Consider the following 23571-nt stretch of genomic DNA (forward strand, 5'->3'; position numbering starts at 1 on the left):
CTGAGCTACTATACTTTGCCCAGAGACAGGAGATGCCCCAATCCGCTTTCTGGCGGCTTTAGAGAGCCAATGGAAGCCTTAGAAAGTGCAACATAACCCCACGGATACTGTAGTTTCGATAGACAAGCAAAAGGAGAACTACAAAATCGCAGACAGGCCACTTCCTACTTGGAATCTTCTCAGGTTTTTGCCTGCCATATGAGTTCTGTTATACTCACAGACACCATTCAAACAGTTTTAGAACCTTTAGAGTGTTTTCTATCCAAATCTACTAATAATATGCATATTCTCGTTTCTGGGCAAGAGTAGTAACCAGTTTTAATCGGGTACGTTTTTTATCCGGCCGTGAAAATACTGCCCCCTAGCCCAGACAGGTTAGACCAGGTTTAGCCATCGCTTACATCTGGACTTCACAAGAGAAGGTCACGGTTGTTTTATAGGTTATCCTTCATTTATCTGGCATGGGCTGCGGCCAAAAAGTAGCCTGTGTGAAGTTGGGTTAATAAACCGTCAATTCGTAAACTCAATCCTCTGTCTGGACAATTGTTCCTTTATGATCTAGTCAGGTCATTACAATATAATAGATTTTATCTCCAATTTCCACCCCAAAAGTGAGATTTCATATTGATACACACCTATATGTGCTACATGTTATTGTTTGGAGGGTGCTAATGTGAAACATGGCCTTTAAACTTTGAACATGTTCTGTCAAACTGAACGCAGCCCAGTCAAATGAAATTGATCAATGAGCCGTGGCATTGATCCAGCAATGGTGTGTTAGATACCACCCACATATGTTTGCTTGAACCCCCTCATTATCATATTTTAGGAAGAATTACAGAAATAAATTAAGAAATAATATAAATGAATTAAATTAAAGAAAGTGGAATTCATTATTTAAATCATTGTTTATCTATTTATGTGTGGATGTATTTACTTATTCATGTTTTTATCTGTTTGTGTGTGGATTTATTTACTTATTCATATTTTTATCTATTTGTGTGCATTTATCTATTTCTTCATTTCATTCTAATTACGGCAGCTTTGTTCCTCCATATCATGCAGGGCTCATCTGTGAAAGGGACCGTGGACTCAGGATGACTTCTTGCTTAAATAAAGGTTCACTAAATGAGTCCACCATTTTGTTTACAATGTTACTACCACTTTTCACATCCAAAGAAGTAAATGTGTGTCCTAAGGTGTGTGAAAAAGTCATATGAAAAACTAATATGCATATCAAATTAGGGGTGGCAGGTAGCCAACTGTGTAGAGCGTTGGGCCAGTACCGAAAGGTTGCTAGATCGAATCCCTGAGCTGACAAGGTAAACATCTGTTGTTCTGCCCCTGAAAAAGGCAGGTAACCCACTGTTCCTAGACCGTCATTGTAAATAAGAACTTGTTCTTAACTGACTTGCCTAGTTAAATAAAGGGGTAAAAAATATATATCTATGTTTACTTGAACAGAATACAGCATAGTGTGTACACAGTAGAATATAATGCTTAAAAGAGTAGTTCCCTGACTGGGAATAGAACCTGGCTGTGACAGTGAGAGTGCCGAATCCTAACTAGGCAGCGGTAGATGTTGTTGAATATTCAATTTAAACAACATGGACAGAAAGTACCAACACAAAAACCTCTTCTTCTCTTCTCCACTTGATCCCTGTTGCTTTCTCATCTCCTCTCCTCCCCACCCCTCCATTCCTCTCTCTTCTATCTCCCTTACCCCCACCCACTGCCCTTTCTCAGTGGTACAACAAGACTGACTACCCCATCTTCACCCAGTACCAGCGTTACAGGAGGCTCCACCCCCTCCAGCCCTTCTACATCCTGCACCCCAGCTTTGAGTGGCAGCTCTGGCAGCGAATCCAGGACAACATGGCCGAGCCCATCCAGAAGAACCCGCCCTCCTCTGGACTGCTGGGTAAACTATACAGTGAATTCTACTAACCTTTTGGTTACCATATAGAGATCAAGGCAGATCAGGGGTAGAACTCAATAGTCTATCAAATCATATCAAATTGTATTTGTCACATGCTTCGTAAACAACAGGTGTAGACTGCTTACTGATGGGCCCTTCCAAACATTGCAGAGAGAAAAATATACACGGGGTACCAGTACCGAGTCAAAGTGCAGGGATATGAGGTAATTGAGGTAGGTAGGGATAAAGTGACTAGGCAAAGGGATAACTAATGAACAGTAACAGCAGCGTATGTGATGAGTCAAAAGAGATTAGTGCAAAAGGAGTCTATGCCGATATTCCGGGTAGCTTTTGCTGAACTATTTAACTAACTATTTAGCAGTTTTATAGCTTGGGGGTAGAAGCTGTTCAGTGTCCTGTTGGTTCCAGACTAGGTGCATCAGTACTGCTTGCCATGCGGTAGTAGAAAGTACAGTCTATGACTTGGGTGGCTAGGGATTTTTAGGCTCAAATCTTTTTTCAGCCTCCTGATGGGAAGTGTGTGGACCATGATACTTTCTTTGTGATGTGTACATCGAGGAACTTGACGCTCTCGACCTTGTTCCACAACAGACCCATCGATGTGGATGGGGGGCGCGCTCGGCACTCCGTTTCATGTAGTCCACGATTAGCTCCTTTGTCCTGCTAACGTTGAGCGAGAGGTTGTTGTCCTGGAACCACACTGCCTGGTCTCTGACTTGCTCCCTGTAAGCTGTCTCATCGTCATCGGTGATCAGGCCGTCGTGACGTCTGCAAACTTAATGATAGTTTTGGAGTCGTGCATGGCCACACAGTCGTGGGTGAACAGGGAGTACAGGAGGGGACTAAACACGCACCCTGAGGGGCTCCCGCGTTGAGGGTCAGCATGGCGGATGTGCTGTTGCCTACCCTCATTACCTGGGGGCGGCCTGTCAGGAAGTCCAGGGTCCTTAGCTTAGTGATGAGCTTGGAGGGCACAATGGTGTTGAACGCTGAGGTGTATTCAATGAACAGCATTCTCACGTCGGTGTGCCTTTTGTCCAGGTGGGAAATGGCAGTGTGGGTGCAATAGAGATTGCATCATCTGTGGATCTGTTGGGGCAGTATGTGAATTGGAGTGGGTCCAGGGTGTCTGGATGATGGTGTTGTGAGCCATGACCAGCCTTTCAAAGCATTTCATGGCTACAGATGAGAGTGCTACTGGGCGATAGTCATTTAGACAGGTTGCTTTGGCGTTCTTGGGCACAGGGACTATGGTGGTCTGCTTGAAACATGTAGGCATTACAGACTGGGTCAGGAGAGGTTGAAAATATCAGTGAAGATACTTGCCAGCGCATACTCTGAGTATGCGTCCTAGTAATGCGTCTAGCCCTGCGGCCTTGTAAATGTTAACCTGTTTAAAGGTCTTACTCACATTGGCTATGGAAAGCGTCATCACACATTCATCTGGAATAGCTGGTGCTCTCATGCATAGTTCAGTGTTGCTAGCCTCAAAGCGTGCATAGAAGGTTTTTAGCTCATCTGGTAGCCTCGTGTCACTGGACAGCTCGTGGCTGGGTTTCCCTTTGTAATCCATGATAGTTTGCAAGCCCTGCCACATCCCATGATTGTCAGAGCCGGTGTAGTAGGATTCGATCTTGGTCCTGTATTGATGCCTTGCTTGTTTGATGGTTCGTGGGAGGGCGTAGCGGGATTTCTTATAAGCGCACAGATTAGAGCCCTACTCATTGAAAGCGGCAGCTCTAGCCTTTCAATTCAGTGCCGATATTGGCTATAATCAATCCATGGCATCTGTTTCTGATATGCACAGTTGAAGTCAGAAGTTTACGTACACTTAGGTTGGAGTCATTAAAACTAGATTTTCAACCACTCCACACATTTCTTGTTAACAAACAATAGTTTTGGCAAGTCGGTTAGGACATCTACTTAGTGCATAATACATGTCATTTTTCCAACAATTGTTTCCAGACAGATTATTTCACTTATAATTCACTGTATCACAATTCCAGTGGATCAGAAGTTTACATACACTAAGTTGACTGTGCCTTTAAACAGCTTGTAAAATTCCAGAAAATGATGTCATGGCTTTAGAAACTTCTGATAGGCTAATTGACATCATTTGAGTCAATTGGAGGTGTACCTGTGGATGTATTTCAAGGCCTATCTTCAAACTCAGTGCCTCTTTGCTTGACATCATGGGAAAATCAAAATAAATCAGCCAAGACCTCAGAAAACAATTGTAGACCTCCACAAGTATGGTTCATCCTTGGGAGCAATTTCCAAATGCCTGACGGTACCACGTTCATCTGTACAAACAATAGTACGCAAGTATAAACACCATGGGACCACGCAGACATCATACCGCTCAGGAAGGAGACGCGTTCTGTGTCCTAGAGATGAACGAGATGAACGTTTGATGCAAAAAGTGCAAACAATCCCAGAACAACAGCAAAGGATCTTGTGAAGATGCTAGAGGAAACAGGTACAAAAGTATCTATATCCACAGTAAAACAAGTCCTATATCGACATAACCTGAAAAGCCACTCAGCAAGGAAGAAGCCACGGCTCCAAAACCGCCATAAAAAATGCCAGACTATGGTTTGCAACTGCACATGGGGACAAAGGTCATACTTTTTGGAAAAATGTCCTCTGGTCTGATGAAACAAAAACAGAACTGTTTGGCCATAATGACCATCTTTATGTTTGGAGGAAAAAGGGGGATGCTTGCAAGCCGAAGAACACCATCCCAAACGTGAAGCACGGGGGTGGCAGCATCATTTTGTGGGGGTGCTTTGCTGCAGGAGGGACCTGTGCACTTCACAAAAAAGATGGCATCATGAGGGAGGAAAATTACGGGGATATATTGAAGCAACATCTCAAGACATCAGTCAGGAAGTTAAAGCTTGGTCGGAAATGGGTCTTCCAAATGGACAATGACCCCAAGCATACTTCCAAAGTTGTAGCAAAATGGCTTAAGGACAACAAAGTCAAGGTATTGGAGTGGCCATCACAAAGCCCTGACCTCAATCCTATAGAAAATGTGTGGGCAGAACTGAAAAAGCGTGTTCGAGCAAGGAGGCCTACAAACCTGACTCAGTTACACCAGCTCTGTCAGGAGGAATGGGCCAGAATTCACCCAAATTATTGTGTGAAGCTTGTAGAAGGGTACCCGAAACGTTTGACCCAAGTTAAACAATGTAAAGGCAATGCTACCAAATACTAATTGAGTGTATGCAAACTCCTGACCCACTGGGAATGTGATGAAAGAAATAAAAGCTGAAATAAATCATTCTCTCTACTATTATTCTGACATTTCACATTCTTAAAATAAAGTGGTGATCCTAACTGACCTAAAACAGAGAATTTTTACTAGGATTAAATGTCAGGAATTGTGAAAAATTGAGTTTAAATGTATTTGGCTAAGGTGTTTGTAAACTTCCGACTTCAATTGTATGTACGGTCACTGTGGTGAAGACATAGTCGATGCACTTATTAATGAAACCGGTGACTGATGTGGTAAACTCTTCAATGCCATCCGATGAATCTCAGAACATATTCCAGTCTGTGCTAGCGAAACAGTCCTGTAGCTTGGCATCCGCTTCATCTGACCACTTCCGTATTGAGCGAGTCACTGGTATTTCCTGCCTTAGTATTTGCTTTTAAGCAGGAATCAGGAACCTTGAGAACCTTGAGACACACCCCCTCCTCTAACGTTCCCTGATTTCAGCCGTTCTGTCCTGCCGATGTATAGAAAAAACAGCTAGATTTAAATTGGCCTTGTTCAGCCACGACTCGATGAAACACAGGATATTACAGTTCTTCAGATCACGTTGATAGGATAGTCTCGAACGGAGCTCATCCGGTTTAGTCTCATTAGGTATCCCGCGCTCCGGCCTCTATAGCGTCGCCTTCTTCGAGTGTCGTGATTTAGGCCTGGTCTGCAATAATCAATATGTCTTTTGCCTCTGACTCATTGAAGTAGAAGTCCTCGTCCAAATGGAGGTTAGCGTTAGCTGTTCTGATGTCTAGAAGCTCTTTTCGGTCATAGGAAACGATGGCGGAAACATTTACAAAAAAAGTTACGATCAGTGCAAAGAAATGCACAAAATACCACAATTGGTCAGGAGCCCGTAAAGCGGCCGCCATTCCTTCTGGCGCCATTTATATAATGTGGCTTCCTCTCCTCGTTGCATTTACAGGTGGACTATCGGTAACATTTCAACTAACTATCTACTAACCCTAGCCCTTATCCTAACCCTAAACTTAAGCCTTATCCTAACCCTAAACTTAACACTTACACCTATTCTAAACCTAACCGTAACCTTAGCAAGCAGTTGCTTATCAGCAGATAGTTTTGCTGATAGTATGAGCATTTGTAGAGCATCTACAGTTAGATAATACGGACTATCCAAATAAAGTGTGACCGTCTCCTCTCCTTCATTTGCACTCATCTTAAAACACAGGATAGGCTAAAGTAATATGCTGGACTGGGCATTCATCATTCATTTGGCTAGGATAGTCGACTTAGTAAGCTAGATGGACAGAAAACTGAATATTTTCGCCCTATGTGTAATAGCATAGCAAGCAACATAGGCTAACAAACAAGTGTTATACTAGCCTATTTCATTACATGCATAATATTATACTCATAAAGAGATGACATAGCTGCATACCCTTATCTTTTGCGCATTTCTCCTCTTCTTCGTTCCTCTTTTTCCTAAACTGGGCACCTGATGGCTTAGACTTTTTCTTATCCATTTGTGTTGATTTGGCATTTGAGCATCAATACATTACCCATCCCCCAACACTGTCAATCAAGAGTCAAGACTAAACCAATTCACCTCGGTGGTGTGCAGACTGGTTTTATATTATTCTTAACATTTTCGCACAAACCAGAAAAAAAATGCAACAATATGTCTGTGAAACTATATATTCACAGAATTCTGAACGAATTGTGGTTCATTTGGTAGCATTTCGTAATGTGACTGATTTGACTAATTGCATTTGTACTGTACAAAGTTAGAGGTGCGCTATTTGATAGATTCCCCCGCTCTCCCCCTACCTCGGGCTTCCAGTGTTGAGACCGGAGGTCAACCTACCCCCGCCCCCCTCCCCATCTCGTACTTCTGAGTGGGAGACCTTCCCAGGCAGTATCCTACCTAGCTAACAAACTAGAATCAGGGCGCCTACTCTGACAAGGTTAATTGACCCACAGTCCCACACTGTGACATGATATCATTGGTGTGACGTGCAAATGAGCGATTAGAAAACCGATCGCGCAAATGTCACCATTCCAAAAACATTGTGCTGGTGCCCCGTGCCGCCCCCGGCAAGATGCCACCCTGGGCGGCTGCCCATGTCGCCCATACCTAAATCTGTGAGTTTTCAAAACGTTAACATCACAAATTATAAACCGACAATAGTTGGCTACGCCATCTCAATCTAAACTCAAAAATATAATGGCAAATATCATCTACAGTAGCTACAAGAATCAACAAAGTAGTCATAAGGTTGCTTAAAACCAAATGCAATAAGCCGTTCACTCCACAGAGCTGGGCTTTACGGAAGAGTGGACAGAAAAGAGCCATAAGTTAAGAAAATACATTTGGTGTTCGCCAAAAGGCATGTGGGAGACTCCCCAAACATATGGAAGAAGGTACTCTGGTCAGATGAGACTAAAATGAAGCTTTTGGGCCATCAAGGAAAACGCTGTCTGGCACAAACCCAACACCTCTTATCACCCCGAGAACCCCATCCCCACTGTGAAGCATGGTGGTGGCAGCATCATGCTGTGGAGATGTTTTTCATCACCAGGGACTGGGAAACTGGTCAGAATTGAAGGAATGATGGATGGCGCTAAATACAGGGAAATTCTTGAGGGAAACCTGTTTCAGTCATCCAGAAATTTGAGACTGGGATGGAGATTCACCTTCCAGCAAGACAATGACCCTAAGCATACTGCTAAAGCAACACTCGAGTGGTTTAAGGGGAAACATTTAAATGTCTTGGAATGGCCCAGTCAAAGCCCAGACCTCAATCCAACTGAGAATCTGTGGTATGACTTAAAGATTGCTGTACACCAGCGAAACCCATCCAACTTGAAGGAGCTGAAGCAGTTTTGCCTTGAAGAATGGACAAAATTCCCAGTGGCTAGATGTGCCAAATTTATAGAGACATACCCCAAGAGACTTGCAGCTGTAATTGCTGCAAAAGGTGGCTCTACAAAGTATTGACTTTGGGATGGGGTGAATAGTTATGCACACTCAAGTTATTGTTTTTCTTGTCTTATTTCTTGTTTGTTTCACAATAAAAAATATTTTGCATCTTCAAAGTGGTAGGCATGTTGTGTAAATCAAATGATACAAACCCCCCAAAAATCAATTTTAATTCCAGGTTGTAAGGCAAAAAAAATTGAAAAATGCTAAGGGGGTGAATACTTTCACAAGGAACTGTATATTAGGCCATATATGCCCATATATTACTTTTCCATATGGGTATCCATCGCTAACCCGATGTAAAGTGTCGGGCTCATTAAGCTCAGATAGCACAGCCCTAATTCCTATCCCTTCCTCATCAGGGGTCTTCAACTCCTCATTGCATCATGACCGATGCACAATAGCGGCAATATACTACCTGAGCCTAACCTAGTTTACAATCCAACCTGGACATTTTTTCTTTATGGTCCTTTGAGCCGGATTAGACCCAATTTACATTAATCTAAACCCCCTCCCTCTCCCCTTCCTCCAGGTACGGTTTTGATGATGTCCCTGTGTGAGGTAGTACACGTGTATGAGTTCCTGCCATCTCAGAGGAAGACGGAACTGTGTCACTACTACCAGCGCTTCTACGACGCAGCCTGCACTCTGGGGGCCTACCACCCCCTGCTCTACGAGAAGAACCTGGTCAAGAGGATGAACCAGGGGCTTGACAGGGACATCTACACCCACGGACGGGTCACCCTGCCTGGGTTCAGCACTCTCAACTGCACCCGGGGGGGCTGAAAGTGTACCAGCAAGCACTGACTGAGATAATAAGAGAGAACATATTAGTCAGAAACACACACGGGACCACACACAGGTGGTAAATACAGAAAAACACAATCATATTCACAAGCACAGCATGTATAACAATATAACTGACTACTTTGTCTGAAGGGAATGCACATGATAATCTCTAAATCATGAACTGATGGACATTGACAGACATGTATACATGTTTGACACTGCCATAACTAAATGGAATCTTGCAACTAATGTAAATACCCTTTACTTGCTCAAACACGCACAGGTGCACAGAATTCCTTGTGAAAGCACATACAAGAAGTCACACACATACATCATACAATGGACTGTCTGCAAAAAAAACACAAACTCACAGTTTTGGCGATATCCCTCTTTCCCTATGTGTGTATATAAGCTATAAGCATAGTCATTCCACTGTGAGGCGCTGTTGTCCTGTCTCTGTCTCTCAGGTTGTGACTGAGGGACAGAGAGAAGAGAGCAGCTCCTCTCTCATTACTGAAGATTGTCTCTGCATGCCTGCCATCAGCTGCACTACACACCGAACCTGTACCCTATGTGGACTAGTTGAAAATGGACTTGAAGAGAAACTGAGAAGACTGCATGAAGCTCTGAGAAGAAGAGTGGCATCTCTTGGATATGCTATATAATTGACCATAGACCTGATGGAGATAAATCCCTGAGGGAAATGTGAAGACTAATAGAAGGAAGCGACTGGAGTTCATAGCATGATGCGTGACAACTAAGGGCGACCCAGAGATTACCTCATCAAGACATGGACCAGATACATTGGGTCACAGAGGTCGTGCGGTCACACACACACACACACACAGAGAGAGAGACTAGCCAGACTAGCAGTCTTCTCACTTATGAATGAGCCAACCATCCAGCCCACCATGGACCAATGAGAACTGAGAACAGTTGTTCTAGACTGGCTGAGGATTTCGTGGGCATCTAATGCCCGTTTGTGGGTGAACAAAATAACTGGATTGTTGTATTTCCTTCCAGGAAGAAAAAATTTAAGTTTGTCAAAAGTAGAAGTTTGTTTTGGCAAATAAAAAACCCTGGTCTGCGGTCCAAAATGGCAACCCTGATCTAATCAAATGAAGAAAGGATATCTAGGACTGTGCACTGATTTACCTACTCTACGAGAACCAAATAATGCTTTATTTGGCATTTTTACTGAGATGCATAATAACTTTATACTTTACACCTACAAGGGGGCTTTATAGATTTAGAATCATTGATGTCATAATATTGAAAAAATAATTAGAATGACAGTCAAACCGCTTGTTGTTGCACTTCTGTCCATGTTTGCCAGCCTTTCTCCCCTACCCTGCCTGTTACGTGTCAAGTGTCATAGCATCTCATCATTCTGCACTCATAAGCTAATTCTATACCATCCTGCTCAGACAACCCCAGTCAACCTTCTACAGTGACAATTAACCATTAATGTGACTCCTGTTCATAGCAAACCACTGCTCACCTCAGTAACACTGCCCACACGTTAGCCGCCCCTACGTTACAAAACGCTTTTACCCAATATTGCACAAAATGGTTGCTAACATTGCCAATAGGGTTGCTGATACATTTTCAACAGTAAGAATGATCCGAATAATGTAATTGACTTTGAATTTGTGTTCAGATGATTTGTTAAACCAACTGAATGAATGTGCTTCTGGAGTGTGCATTGTAGCACTGCCTATCCATACATCCACCATTTCCCAACCAGCACAGAACATTGTTGCCACAACATTGGGAAAGTAAGGCTGTTTTTGTTATTTTTAGACCATGGCAAGGGGTGTTTTTAGAATGTTTACAGATGTTGTTTCATGGTTTCTTTGGGACTTCTGTCACCCTGACATCAATCTGTACCACTGAACAAAAATATTAATGCAACATGTAAAGTGTTGGTCCCATGATTCATGATCTGAAATAAAAGATCCCAGAAATTTTCCATATGCACAAAAAAAAATGTTTTTGGCCACAAATTAGTTTGCATCCCTGTTAGTGAGCATTTCTCCTTTGCCAAGATAATCCATCCACCTGACAGGTGTGGCATATCAAGAAGCTGATTAAACATCATAATCATTACACCGTTGCACCTTGTGCTGGGGACAAAAAGGGCCACTCTAAAATCTGCAGTTTTGTCACACAACAAAATGCCACAGATGACTCAAGTTTTGAGGGAGACTGTAATTGACATGATGACTGCAGGAATGACCACCAGAGCTTTTGCCAGAGAATTTTATGTTAATTTCTCTACCATAAGCCGCCTCCATTGCAGTTTTAGAGAATTTGGCAATACGTCCAACTGGCCTCACAGCCGCAGACCACGTGTGTGGCGCCATGTGGGCGTGCGGATTGCTTATATCAATGTTGTGAACAGAGTGCCCCATGGTGGTGATGGGGTTATGGTATGGGCAAGCATAAGCTACGAACAGCGAACACAATTGCATTTTGAATGCACAGAAATACTGTGACGTGATCCTGAGGCCCACTGATTTTAAAAACCTCTTAAGGATCGTACCTTTTTTTTGTTATTTTTTTTCACCTAAAATGACGTACCCAAATGTAACTGCCTGTAGCTCAGGACCTGAAGCAAGGATATGCATTTTCTTGATACTATTTGAAAGGAAACCTTTTGAAGTTTGTGGAAATGTGAAATTAATGTTGGAGAATATAACACATTAGATCTGGTATAAGATAATGCAAAGAAAAAAACATGCTTTTTACATTATTTTAAAAAAAATCATCTTTGAAATGCAAGAGAAAGGCCATTATTACACTTACGAGTCTAGGCGCAATTTAGACTTTGGACACTAGATGGCAGCAGTGTATGTGCACAGTTTTAGACTGATCCAAAGAACTATTGTATTACTGTTCAAAATGTTGTATCAAGTCTGCCCAAATGTGTCGAATTGGTCAAATGATACGTTTTCAAGTACATAACTATAAAGAACATACAAAAATGATATAGTAATACAAAATGTAAGTTTACACACTCCCAGGAATGTCATAAGTGATGGAGAATTAGCTTCCCTTCCCTTATATGGGCAGAAAGCTTAAATTCTTGTTAATCATTCATTTCCATATGAACAAAGTTTTTACACATTTTAATTTGATTGAACAAGTTTGTGGATTAAGTACATTCAGAGGTGAATGTATCAAACCAGTTGCCTTGATAAAGGTTTTTTGATGTTGTGCACGCTCCTTAAACAATAGCATGGTATTTTTTCACTGTAATAGCTACTGTAAATTGGACAGTGGAGTTAGATTAACAGGAATGTAAGCTTTCTGCCCATATAAGACATGTCTATGTCCTGGGAAATTTTCTTGTTACTTACAACGTCATGCTAATCACATTAATGCACCTTAGCTCAACCGTCCCGTAGGGGGGACACCGATCCCATAGAGGGTTTAAGGTATCTGTGAACAACAGGTGAATATCTGTATTCCCAGTCATGTGAAATCCATAGATTAGAGCCTAATGTATTTCTTTCAATTGACTGATTTCATCATATGAACTGTAACTCAGTAAAATCTGTAAAATTGTTGAGTTTATCAAAGTGAACAGATTTTTAAATAACAAATATTTGTGTGAACCTTTGCAACTCAAATAGAAAAAAAAGCTTAGTTTGCTGGGACCACGCTTTCCGCAAACTGTATTTCACAGTTCAATTAAAACATACAACAGAGACTGAAATATGATGCTTAAAAAATTTGATGGGTGCTTATATTTGTAAAAGTGTATGAAATGAAAACTTGTATTTTGCATATCCCAAGGCCCCCTGAGACACCCTCGATCATGACAAACTAAAAAGGTGTCGAAAAGGACTTACATATTTAATATACTTGTCTTAAAATATTTCAATTTCAAAATAATTTCCATATGAACAAATTGTTTACACATTTTAAGTTGATTGAACTTCTCCCAAACTTGCCTATTTAGCTAGGTTTCCTTCTAATTTGTGACAGATTTTCATGCGAATATTCAAAAATCTGCATGAAACAATATGCACATTTTCCCACCAGAGATGTTTCCATCAAAGTCACTTTTTTGCGGTTAAAAGGCTGTGTGTGATGACGTAGTGCACATAAAAATAACTTTTATCTACCGAATGAAAAATCTAAGTTAAATTGGGTCCCATCGCATTTCCAACTCTACTGATGGTTTTAACAAAAACTGTTGCATTGTATAGCAAATGTGCCCACTCTGGTCTTGGCCCATGCGCTCTAGCCAACAGATAGCAGATGCAGTTTGGGTAGGTTACCTACACTACATTGAGATTATTATGGATAAGAGCGATATTATTTGTATTGTCAAACAGCAGCCAAGCATCGATCATCATGTCACCAGAATAAGACCCTCAATATTTATTGGAAAGGAGCATCAAGCTCAACTCCTTGCTCATTCACCAAACTGTGAGGTCCATAAAGGTATTTCATCTGTAGCCTAATAAACTGCATGGTCTTCCATCAAGGTAAAGTAGGTTCTATATCAGACATTCAACAGAAATTCGCTGTTTCCATTCCTCTCTCATTACTATGAAGGATCATTCACTAGCGCATGTTTTTGTTAGGGTCCGGACAGATAAAGTCAAGTGTTGATTTGATAGAAATAATCAAATCATATAAAAATGCATTTAGGCCTCCCGAGTGGCACAGTGGTCTAAGGCACTGCACCGCAGTGCTAGTTGTGCCACTAGAGATTCTGGGTTCGAGTCCAGGCTTTGTCGCAGCCGGCTGTGACCGGGAAACCCATGGGGCGACACACAATTGCCCCAGCGTCGTCTGGGTTAGGGAAGGGTTTGCCTGGCAGGGATGTCCTTGTCCCATCGTGCACTAGCGACTTCTGTGGTGGGCCGGGCGCAATGCACGCTGACACGGTCGCCAGGTGTACGGTGTTTCCTCTGACACATTGGTGCAGCTGGCTTCTACATTAAGTGGGCATTGTGTCAAGAAGCTGTGCGGCTTGGTTGGGTTGTGTTTTGGAGGATGCACGGCTCTTGACCTTCACCTCTCTGAGTCTGTACGGGAGTTGCAGCGATGAGACAAGACTGTAACTACCAATTGGATACCATGAAAATTGGGGTGAAAAAAATCGCAATTATGTTCTAAAAACATCTGGCTTACTTTTACAACCTTTGATTTGCATCAAAAGTCGTGTTGATTTGATAGAAATAATCCGGTTATATAATATTGAATTTAAAACTCTTATCCTCAAAACATTTTTCATGGATTGTAAATCCAAATGAATCAAAACCAGACCCTCAATGGAACTGACACAAGCCAACACCGTCAAGTTTCGGCTTTACAAATGGTGTTACAGAACGACCTGCCGGTGACTCTTAGCACACAATCTCACAGCCCTCTCTCAGAGACAAAATATGTAACTGGCCCTTCACAACTCTGGCCCTAACCAAACTGTTTTGTTGTTAGGGACCAGGTTGCCAGGTGCCTTATCACACTGTGGGGTCAGCCAATAACAGGCAGGCATCTTAGATTACAGATCCCCAATTCCTGCTACCCCCTCTGTCTTCAAGTTTTTTATTGATTGAAAAGGGGCATTTAGAAGAAAGATGTGGGTCAGATAGTCGGAAATGGCATTTAGTGTGGACAAAATAGAGGAAACGAACATAAAGTTGTTGAAGCAACAGCTGTGCTGGAATGTGAACAATATCGGTGTCAGTTCTGATTGTATGGAGCGGGAGGATGAGGGCCAAGGTCTGTAGTGGAAAGACATAGGAAGAAGAGAGATCATGATACAGAAAGCACTGGATCGTCTAGTAAAGAATGCATAAAGATGGCCAAGGTAGGAAGCAAGGGTAATGATATGTTGGAGTGGAAAGTGGTGAGAGTTTTCATGAGACCACAGGGCCTCACTTACACCCTAACTGACTAACTAATGCCTTAAAGAAAGAGGTAGGTGAAGTCAAATTAGCTCGGTTCATTGGAAATGGTAGATTGTTACAATTTTGTGGTAGCCAGGCTCAGCAAGAGAAGATTCTGAAAATGGAAAAGCTTAAATGGAAAGCCATGTCCCTAGTAATAATGCTAGATTGAGGGGAGTCATCACTGGGGTCCGCAATATCTATGTCCATAGATGATATTAAAGAACATGTGAAGGAAGGCAGAGTCTTTTCAGTCTCCTGAGGGGGAAAATGTTTTGTCATGCCCTCTTCATGACTGTCTTGGTGTGCTTGGACCATGTTAATTTGTTGGCAAACTTAATGATGGTGTTGGAGTCGTGTTTGGCCACGCAGTCGTGGGTGAACAGGGAGTACAGGAGGGAACTAAGTACACACCCCTGAGAGGCCCCAGTGTTGAGGATCAGCGTGGCAGACGTGTTGTTGCCTACCCTTACCACCTGGGGGCGGCCCGTCAGGAAGTCCAGGATCCAGTTGCAGAGGAAGGTGTTTAGTCCCAGGGTCCTTAGCTTAACGATGAGCTTTGAGGGCACTATGGTGTTGAACGCTGAGCTGTAGTCAATGAATAGTATTCTCACATAGGTGATCTTTTTGTCCAGGTGTGAGAGGGCAGTGTGGAGTGCAATAGAGATTGCATCATCTGTAGATCGGTTGGGGCGGTATGCAAGCTCTTGGCTGTGCTTCCCTTTGTGGTCTGTAATAGTTTGCAAGACCTGCCACATCCGACGAGTGTCGGAGCCGGTGTAGTACGATTCGATCTTAGTCCTGTATTGATGCTTTGCCTGTTTGATGGTTAGTGTGAGGGCATAGTGTGATTTCTTATAAGCTTCCAGGTTAGAGTCCCGCTTCTTGAAAGCATCAGCTCTACCCTTTAGCTCAGTGCAAATGTTGCCTGTAATCCATGGCTTCTGGTTGGGGTATGTACGTACAGTCACTGTGGGGACGACATCATCGATGCCCTTAATGAAGAAGCCAGTGACTGATGTGGTGTACTCCTCAATGCCATCGGAAGAATCCCAAGAAGATATTCCAGTCTGTGCTAGCAAAACAGTCCTATAGCTTAGAATCTGCTTCATCTGACCACTTTTTGGGGGGATCTAGTCACTGGTGCTTCAAATCAATTCAAATGTATTTATATAGCCCTTCTTACATCAGCTGATATCTCAAAGTGCTGTACAGAAACCCAGCCTAAAACCCCAAACAGCAAGCAATGCAGGTGTAGAAGCACGGCTTCCTGCTTTAATTTTTGCTTGTAAGCAGTTATACCCTCTTATACCCACTGTGATCGAACAGATGCACGGTGCTCAGTACTTCCCCAAATTAGATTTACTCAGTGCCGACAACCTGGTGCACATCAGAGAGGGGGATGAATGGAAGACTGCCTTCAGCACCAGCACCGGGTACTACGAATACAGAGTAATGCCCTACGGCCTGACAAATGCACCCTCTGTGTTTCAAGCCTTCATTAACGAGGTGTTTAGAGACATGTTGGGTCGCTGTGTAGTGGTGTACATAGACAACCTCTTGGTGTACTCCACTATACGTGAGCAACATGTCTCTCATGTCAGGTCCGTTTTGGAGAAGCTGATAGGGCATCACCTGTACACGAAGGCAGAGAACTGCCTTTTCTTCCAGCAGGCGGTCTCCTTCCTGGGCTATCGGATATCCACCGCGGGAGTGGAGACTAAAGAGCAGAGGGTCAGTGCAGTATGGTCTTGGCCTGTTCCATCCAACATAAAGGAGGTGCAGCGCTTCCTAGGTTTTTCCAACTATAGGTTTTTCCAACTTCAGTTCATTAGGGGTTTCAGCACAATGGTGGCCCCTCTTACCTTCCTCCTGAAGGGAGGTCCTTGACAGCTGCGCTGGACAGAGGAGGCCAACGAAGCCTTCCGTGCGCTCAAGAAATGTTTACGAACGCACCTGTTCTGGCTCATCCTTACCCTTCTCTGCCCTTCAATATGTTATGAGTCTCCAGCCTTCTTAGATGCAGTCTTCCCACACTCTGTAGGATATTGTTTGAGCCCCAGTGCCACTCTTGATATGGCAAACATTTGTATTTTTTGGAGGAGGGTGAAAGGTTAGCAAGCCCAGCTGTCAAAGTGAGAGAGCAGGCTATTCTCAATAGAGCAGGTACTTTGTGTAGTCTATTTCTTGTGAGGTTTTCTGTCCTCAGATACAGAGAGCTGTGAAAGCCTGTCTTCAGATTAAGCGGTCCTAATGAAGAGCAGTGGTTCTCAGTCCTGGTCCTGGGGACTCAAAGGGGTGCACATTTTTGTATTTGCCTTAGCACTACACAGCTGATTCAAATGATCAAGTCATCTTCAAGCGGTATTTATGTATTCATTTGTGACGCTATCCTTGATATGATCCTGCTATTGTCACATGCTACACATGCACATGTATCTATCTATCAGGAAGTATTATTAAAGAGATGCTTTACATTGAAATACAGATAGAGATTTAGTAGTCCCAGAGTTAATGATCCAAGGTCAGTTTTGCATTTCACCTCCTGATGGTTATGACTGACCGTGTTAGAATAAAAAAAACAAAGCCTAATCATGCTCTCTCTCTATCTGTCTCTTGTCTGCAGTTATGTTTTGATGTGAGAGAGGAAGCCAGTCCCGTCATCGGCACCTTACCCGCTCTTAAGATAACCTTTGGGCCGACTGGGAGCCCAAGGCTGGTTAGGAGACACCGCTAGAGACACTATGTAATTGTGATGAACTGAGAGAATATTAGGGTAGCACTGTAATTCATTAATCATATGCTGTCTTCCCTGCTCCTCTGTTTTACCTCTTTAATTTTCTGTCTTCTACACCTCTCTCCCCACCTCCTCTTTCATCCTCTTTTTTTATAATGCACGCCATATATGCATTGAAGTACAGATTGAACTTGTATTTATAATATAATATTACAATTATAATATGTATAATGCATGTACTATGTATTTATAACACCTGGATAATGAACTTTCAATAAAGCGTTTCACATTCTCCACTGGTTGAAATTAAGTATCTCATTGGAATACTACACCTATCCTGTGTCCTCAGATTAATGCAGATGAAGAGAGTTAGAAATGCATAGGTGTATTTCTGTATATATGAATTACAAATCAGCCTTTACTTAAATCATATTGCTAGTCTATTGCATAGTTACAATGTGTAATTATTGATGTCCCAGGAGCAGGAGTGGTAAACACTGTTGAAGTGTATAATTGTAATACATACAAGCAGACACAGCATCACTCAAAGAATGGAGTTTGATACACCTGGTATTGGATATGACTGAAATAGAATGTCTCATAGAGATTGATACCTGAACCGCATCTTTATTTGCCAAGGAAGAGTACATGATCAGTGAATATATTCAATGTATAGGCTACAATGTGGGGATCTCATGGGTGGTAATAACTACAGTACATGTAGATAGGACTTGCATCCTTGGCACAATAAAGTTATTATATTCTACTCAATCCATAGGCTTCATTAATGCCATTCAGACTTGAAGTCGATACAACAACTATGATAGCTGCGGTTCATAGAGAGGTTCTGAATTAATCTTCATACCAAAAGTTGTAGGGTCCATACACAGATCGGGTACATACTGTAGCTAGCTACACATCCATAAGCATCCAGTTATTTTTATCCTCCACTACACAATACGCAAATAAATAGTTAGCTAGCTATGTTACTTCAGCTGTATTGCATGGCAAAAATAAGCAAGGCAAGCTAACCCACTTGTACATCCAATTTGCAGTAAATGCTTTAGCAAGCTAGATTCTTTACATCCACTGTTTCACAAGACGACAGCCTGGTTCTCAGGAGTCCCTAAAACATTAAACAACATGGATTACAAATTCATACTCACGTCATAACACTAGCTAGCTAGCTGACTAATGTTAGCTAGTCAGCTAACTTGCTAAACAGCAATTTTTTGTAAATTAACTTTATGACGAAGAAAATATGCACAAACATTTGTCTCTACATTAACTAACATATTCCTCTCAATTGTACATTTTTTGCTTGACTCGTTATGACGTTATAACTACTTACATTTGCTTCCACCGTAATGTTTTGAAAGTCACCCGGGACGGGTGGCTCGCGTCAAATTCGTCATTGGAACCACTCGATATGATTGGTCATATGAAAACCTTGGGACCCAAATGCATAATGAGTGCTCTAACTCCCCCTTGTGGTGGTCTAGAGCAATGAAGCCGTGACGCTGGGTACCTCTAAGTCCCGCGGTGTAAACTCGCAACTTTTAAAGGAGGAACCATTGTATCTCTCCTCAGGCCGGTGGCAGGTAATCCCTTGGCCATTGCTGGACCCCACGACGCACCTTCCCCTCCCTTGGACGTCGAGGGGGCCCCGGCGTACTCCGTCTGCAGCCTGTTGGACTCACAGCGTTGTGGGGGGTCTCTACAGTACCTGATCAATTGGGAGGGGTACGGTCCCAAAGAACGGTGCTGGGTTCCGGCGCGGGACGTCCTGGACCGTTCTCTCATTCGGGACTTCCACAGGCATCGTCACAACCGACCCGCACCGCCTCTCCGGGGTCGTCCCCAAGGTCGGCGGCGCCCCGCTACTGGAGCAGCACCTCGGGGGGGGGTACTGTCACACCAGCCTTCACTTTGGGTACCCCTTGTCCAGCTCAGGCGTTCGGCATCGCCGGCCTTCTATCTGCTGTCAAACCTGCTGCTGGCAAACGCCCTTCACTCATCAACCTCGTGTCTCGTCATCATTACACACCTGTTTCCAATCCCCGCTCTCCCATTGTATATATCCTCCCTCTGTCATTTGTCTTTGTTGGTCATTGTAAATGTTGCTTGTTTTCCTAAGAAGAATCTCTTCTACTATTTACTGAGTACTTTATTAATTTGCACTTTGGGTTTCATCCCGCTTTTAAATATGGTGCTAAATTCAGTAGTTCTAAACCTGCGACTGCCTCCTGCCTACTCCTCTCTACACTTGTGACAACTAATGAGGGAATAACACACACCTGGCCATGGATTGAAAATTAAAAAGGGGGGGACCACATTTAAAAAGTGCTGTAATTCCTACACTGTCCATTTGGATGTAATTACCCTCAAATTAAAGTCTGCATTATTTAATTCAACTCCAATATGCTGTGGTAGACAGCTAAAATAATAATAACTTTATGGACCTGACTGTATGTAAATGTGATATTTCAATTTTGATTTTTTCCCCCAACTCTTTCTTGAACTGCACTGTGGGTTAAGGGCTGGTAAGTGAGCATTTCACGGTAAGGTCTACACATGTTGTATTCGGTGCAGATGAAGTTTGATTTGATTTGATGCCCAGCTTTTTCAAATCATAGTCCCACACCTCATGTAGCCTAGCCCATAGGCCAATATGTTTTGATAAAGTTTGTATCACAACTAAAGTGGTCAAATAACTTCTTAAAATTAAGCAAATGAATCCGCTTTACAACAGGTGTTGAGCCTAACTGGCATACATACACAGTAAGAGAGTTTAACGTTTGGGGAAGATAATTTTCTTCATAAAAAATGCACCTTTATAAATAATAAAAGCATTACATGCAGATCTGCTTCCTGTGCTTGGCCCTCCTATGTTGAACATAATAAATGGCTCCATATCCACCGGATGTGTACCAAACTCACTAAAAGTGGCAGTAATAAAGCCTCTCTTGAAAAAGCCAAACCTTGACCCAGAAAATATGAAAAACTATCGACCTATATCGAATCTCCCATTCCTCTCAAAAATCTTCTTCAGGAAGTCAGCAACTCTCTGCCTTCCTGAAGACAAACAATGTATTCGAAATGCTTCAGTCTGGTTTTAGACCCCATAATTGCACAGACTGCACTTGTGAAGGTGGTAAATGACCTTTTAATGGCGTCAGACCAGGGCTCTGCATCTGTCCTCGTGCTCTTAGACCTTAGTGCTGCTTTTGATACCATCGATCACCACATTGTTTTGGAGAGATTGGAAACTCAAATTGGTCTACACAGACAAGTTCTGGCCTAGTTTAGATCTTATTTGTCAGAAAGATATCAGTTTGTCTCTGTATATTTCGGTGTTCCTCAAGGTTCCGTTTTAGGACCACTATTGTTTTGACTATATATTTTACCTCTTGGTGATGTCATTCGGAAACATAATGTTAACTGCTATGCGGATGATACACAGCTGTACATTTCGATGAAACATGGTAAAGCCCCAAAATTGCCTTCCCTGGAAGCCTGTGTTTAAGACATAAGGAAGTGGATGGCGGCAAATGTTTTATTTAAACTCGGACAAAACAGAGATGCTAGTTCTAGGTCCCAAGAAACAAAGAGATGTTCTGTTGGATCTGACAATTAATCTTGATAGTTGTGCAGTGTCATGACGTGGCCCTTTTCTAGTTTCTTTTGAAGAAATTCACACCAAAATAGAAAACATGTAGCTGAAGCTACGTGTGAAATGGTTTAAAACTACAAGATCAGAGACCATACAGCTGTAGTTTGGCTACACGGCTGGAAATGGTTCAATTCTGAGACTATCGATCACTACAGAATAAGAGCAAATCTTAGACGTATAATTACTAGTCTGCAGCTAGAAATTATGTAAATCTAGAACGAGAATACCGACAACTGCCGACGTATCTATTCTATGAGAACATTTCTGAATGGTACTCTGATGTATCCATTCTAACCACCGACAACCACAACAGACTGTGACTTCTGGGGAACACAACAAGAGACTTTTCTGTCAACTCTCTCCAGCAGATGGACCGACGACCACAGAGAGAGACAACAAGACAGACTCGTAAATATGTAAATTGCCATTTATTTTCGAATGAGCGGTCGTTCATGTAAAGTATTATCAATTTCTATGAATGTAGTTATCAGCTATGAATTTCCCGCTCTTGAGCGGTCTACACCCCCTTCCCTTTGTCTACCAAGCCGTCATATCGGCTTAGCTCACTATGGACTTTCTCTCATTGTTAGTAAGCACTATCTACTGTTTGTTTGTGATGTATTTCTGTGATTATTTAGTTAGTTAGTAAATAAATATTTAAGCCAATTTGTATATTGCTGATTCATTATGGAAACTAGGGTTTGTGCAGATAACCAAGAATTTTACGACTTTTGGAATGAGACTAATGAGGTAACGATTAATAATCAATTAATAGAAGACTAATTAATCCGATATTGAAATATCTGAAGAGTTATATTCGGAAAATTATAACTTTGTAATCAACATTTTTGGTGGTGCCCCGACTTCCTAGTTAATTCAAGTTTACTTGATTTGTTTAATCACGTAATAATAATTACACATAGAGAATTGATTTAATAAAATGACAGTCTTCACATTTAATGATAGTCCAGACACAACAACAGTCGTCTCAAATAAAACTGTGAAGGTCCTCGACATTACTCTGGACCCTGATCTCTCTTTTGACGAACATATCAAGACTATTTCAAGGACAGCTTTTTTCCATCTTCGTAACATTGCAAAAATCTGAACATTTCTGTCCAAAAATGTTGCATAAAAATTAATCCATGCTTTTGTCACTTCTAGATTAGACTACTGCAATGCTCTACTTTCCGGCTACCCGGATAAAGCACTAAATAAACTTCAGTTAGTGCTAAACACGGCTGCTAGAATTTTGATTAGAACCAAAAAATGTGATCATAGGCTTTACTGCTAACCTACAAAGCATTACATGGTCTTGCTCCTACCTATCTTTCCGATTTGGTCCTGCCATACATACCTATACGTATGCTGCGGTCACAAGATGCAGGCCTCATTATTGTCCCTAGAATTTCTAAGCAAACAGCTGGAGGCAGGGCTTTCTCCTATAGAGCTCCATTTTCATGGAATGGTCTATCCATGTGAGAGACGCTGACTCGGTCTTGACCTTTAAGTCTTTATTGAAGACACATCTCTTCAGTAGGTCATATGATTGAGTGTAGTCTGGCCCAGGGGTGTGAAGGTGAACGAAAAGGTGCTGGAGCAACGAACCGCCCTTGCTGTCTCTGCCTGGATGGTTTCCCTCTCTCCACTGTGATTCTCTGCCTCTAACAATATTACGGAGGCTGAGTCACTGGCTTATTGGTTCTTTTCCAGGCCTTCCCTAGGAGGGGTGCGTAACTTGAGTGGGTTGAGTCACTGACGTGATATTCCTGTCCGTGTTGGCAACCCCTTCGGGTTCGTGCCGTGGGGGAGATCTTTGTGGGCTATACTCAGCCTTGTCTCAGGGTAGTACATTGGTGGTTTGAAGATATCCCTCTAGTGGTGTGGGGGCTGTGCTTTGACAAAGTGGGTGGGGTTATATCCTGCCTGGTTGGCCCTGTCCGGGGGTATTGTCGGACGGGGCCACAGTGTCTCCCGACCCCTCCTGTCTCAGCCTCCAGTATTTATACTGCAATAGTTTGTGTTGGGGGGCTAGGGTCAGTCTGTTATATCTGGAGTATTTCTCCTGTCTTATCCGGAGTCCTGTGTGAATTTAAGTATGCTCCCTATAATTCTCAATCTCTCTCTTTCGATCTTTCTCTTTCTTTCTCTCTTCTCTCGGAGGACCTGAGCCCTAGGACCATGCTTCAGGACTACCTGGCCTAATGACTCCTTGCTGTCCCCAGTCCACCTGGTCGTGCTGCTGCTCCAGTTTCAACTGTTCTGCCTGTGGCTATGGAATCCTGACCTGTTCACCGGACGTGCTACCTTGT

General features: G+C 42.6%; 1 protein-coding gene across 3 annotated transcripts in view; it reads left to right on the forward strand.

Annotated features, from left to right (window-relative positions):
- The window catches only part of st6gal1 (ST6 beta-galactosamide alpha-2,6-sialyltranferase 1), a 177478-nt gene extending 166622 nt beyond the window's left edge, over positions 1 to 10856 (forward strand). For all 3 annotated transcript variants that reach the window (XM_029701743.1, XM_029701744.1, XM_029701742.1), the window contains 2 exons: positions 1747 to 1921; positions 8684 to 10856. In XM_029701743.1, the coding sequence (XP_029557603.1) occupies positions 1747 to 1921; positions 8684 to 8937 (429 nt within the window). In that variant the 3' untranslated portion in view covers positions 8938 to 10856. The remainder of the gene's footprint in view (positions 1 to 1746; positions 1922 to 8683) is intronic.
- Positions 10857 to 23571: the final 12715 nt, after the last annotated feature.

This window comes from Salmo trutta, chromosome 19, assembly GCF_901001165.1.
Source record: "Salmo trutta chromosome 19, fSalTru1.1, whole genome shotgun sequence".
NCBI classification, from domain to species: Eukaryota; Metazoa; Chordata; class Actinopteri; order Salmoniformes; family Salmonidae; genus Salmo; species Salmo trutta.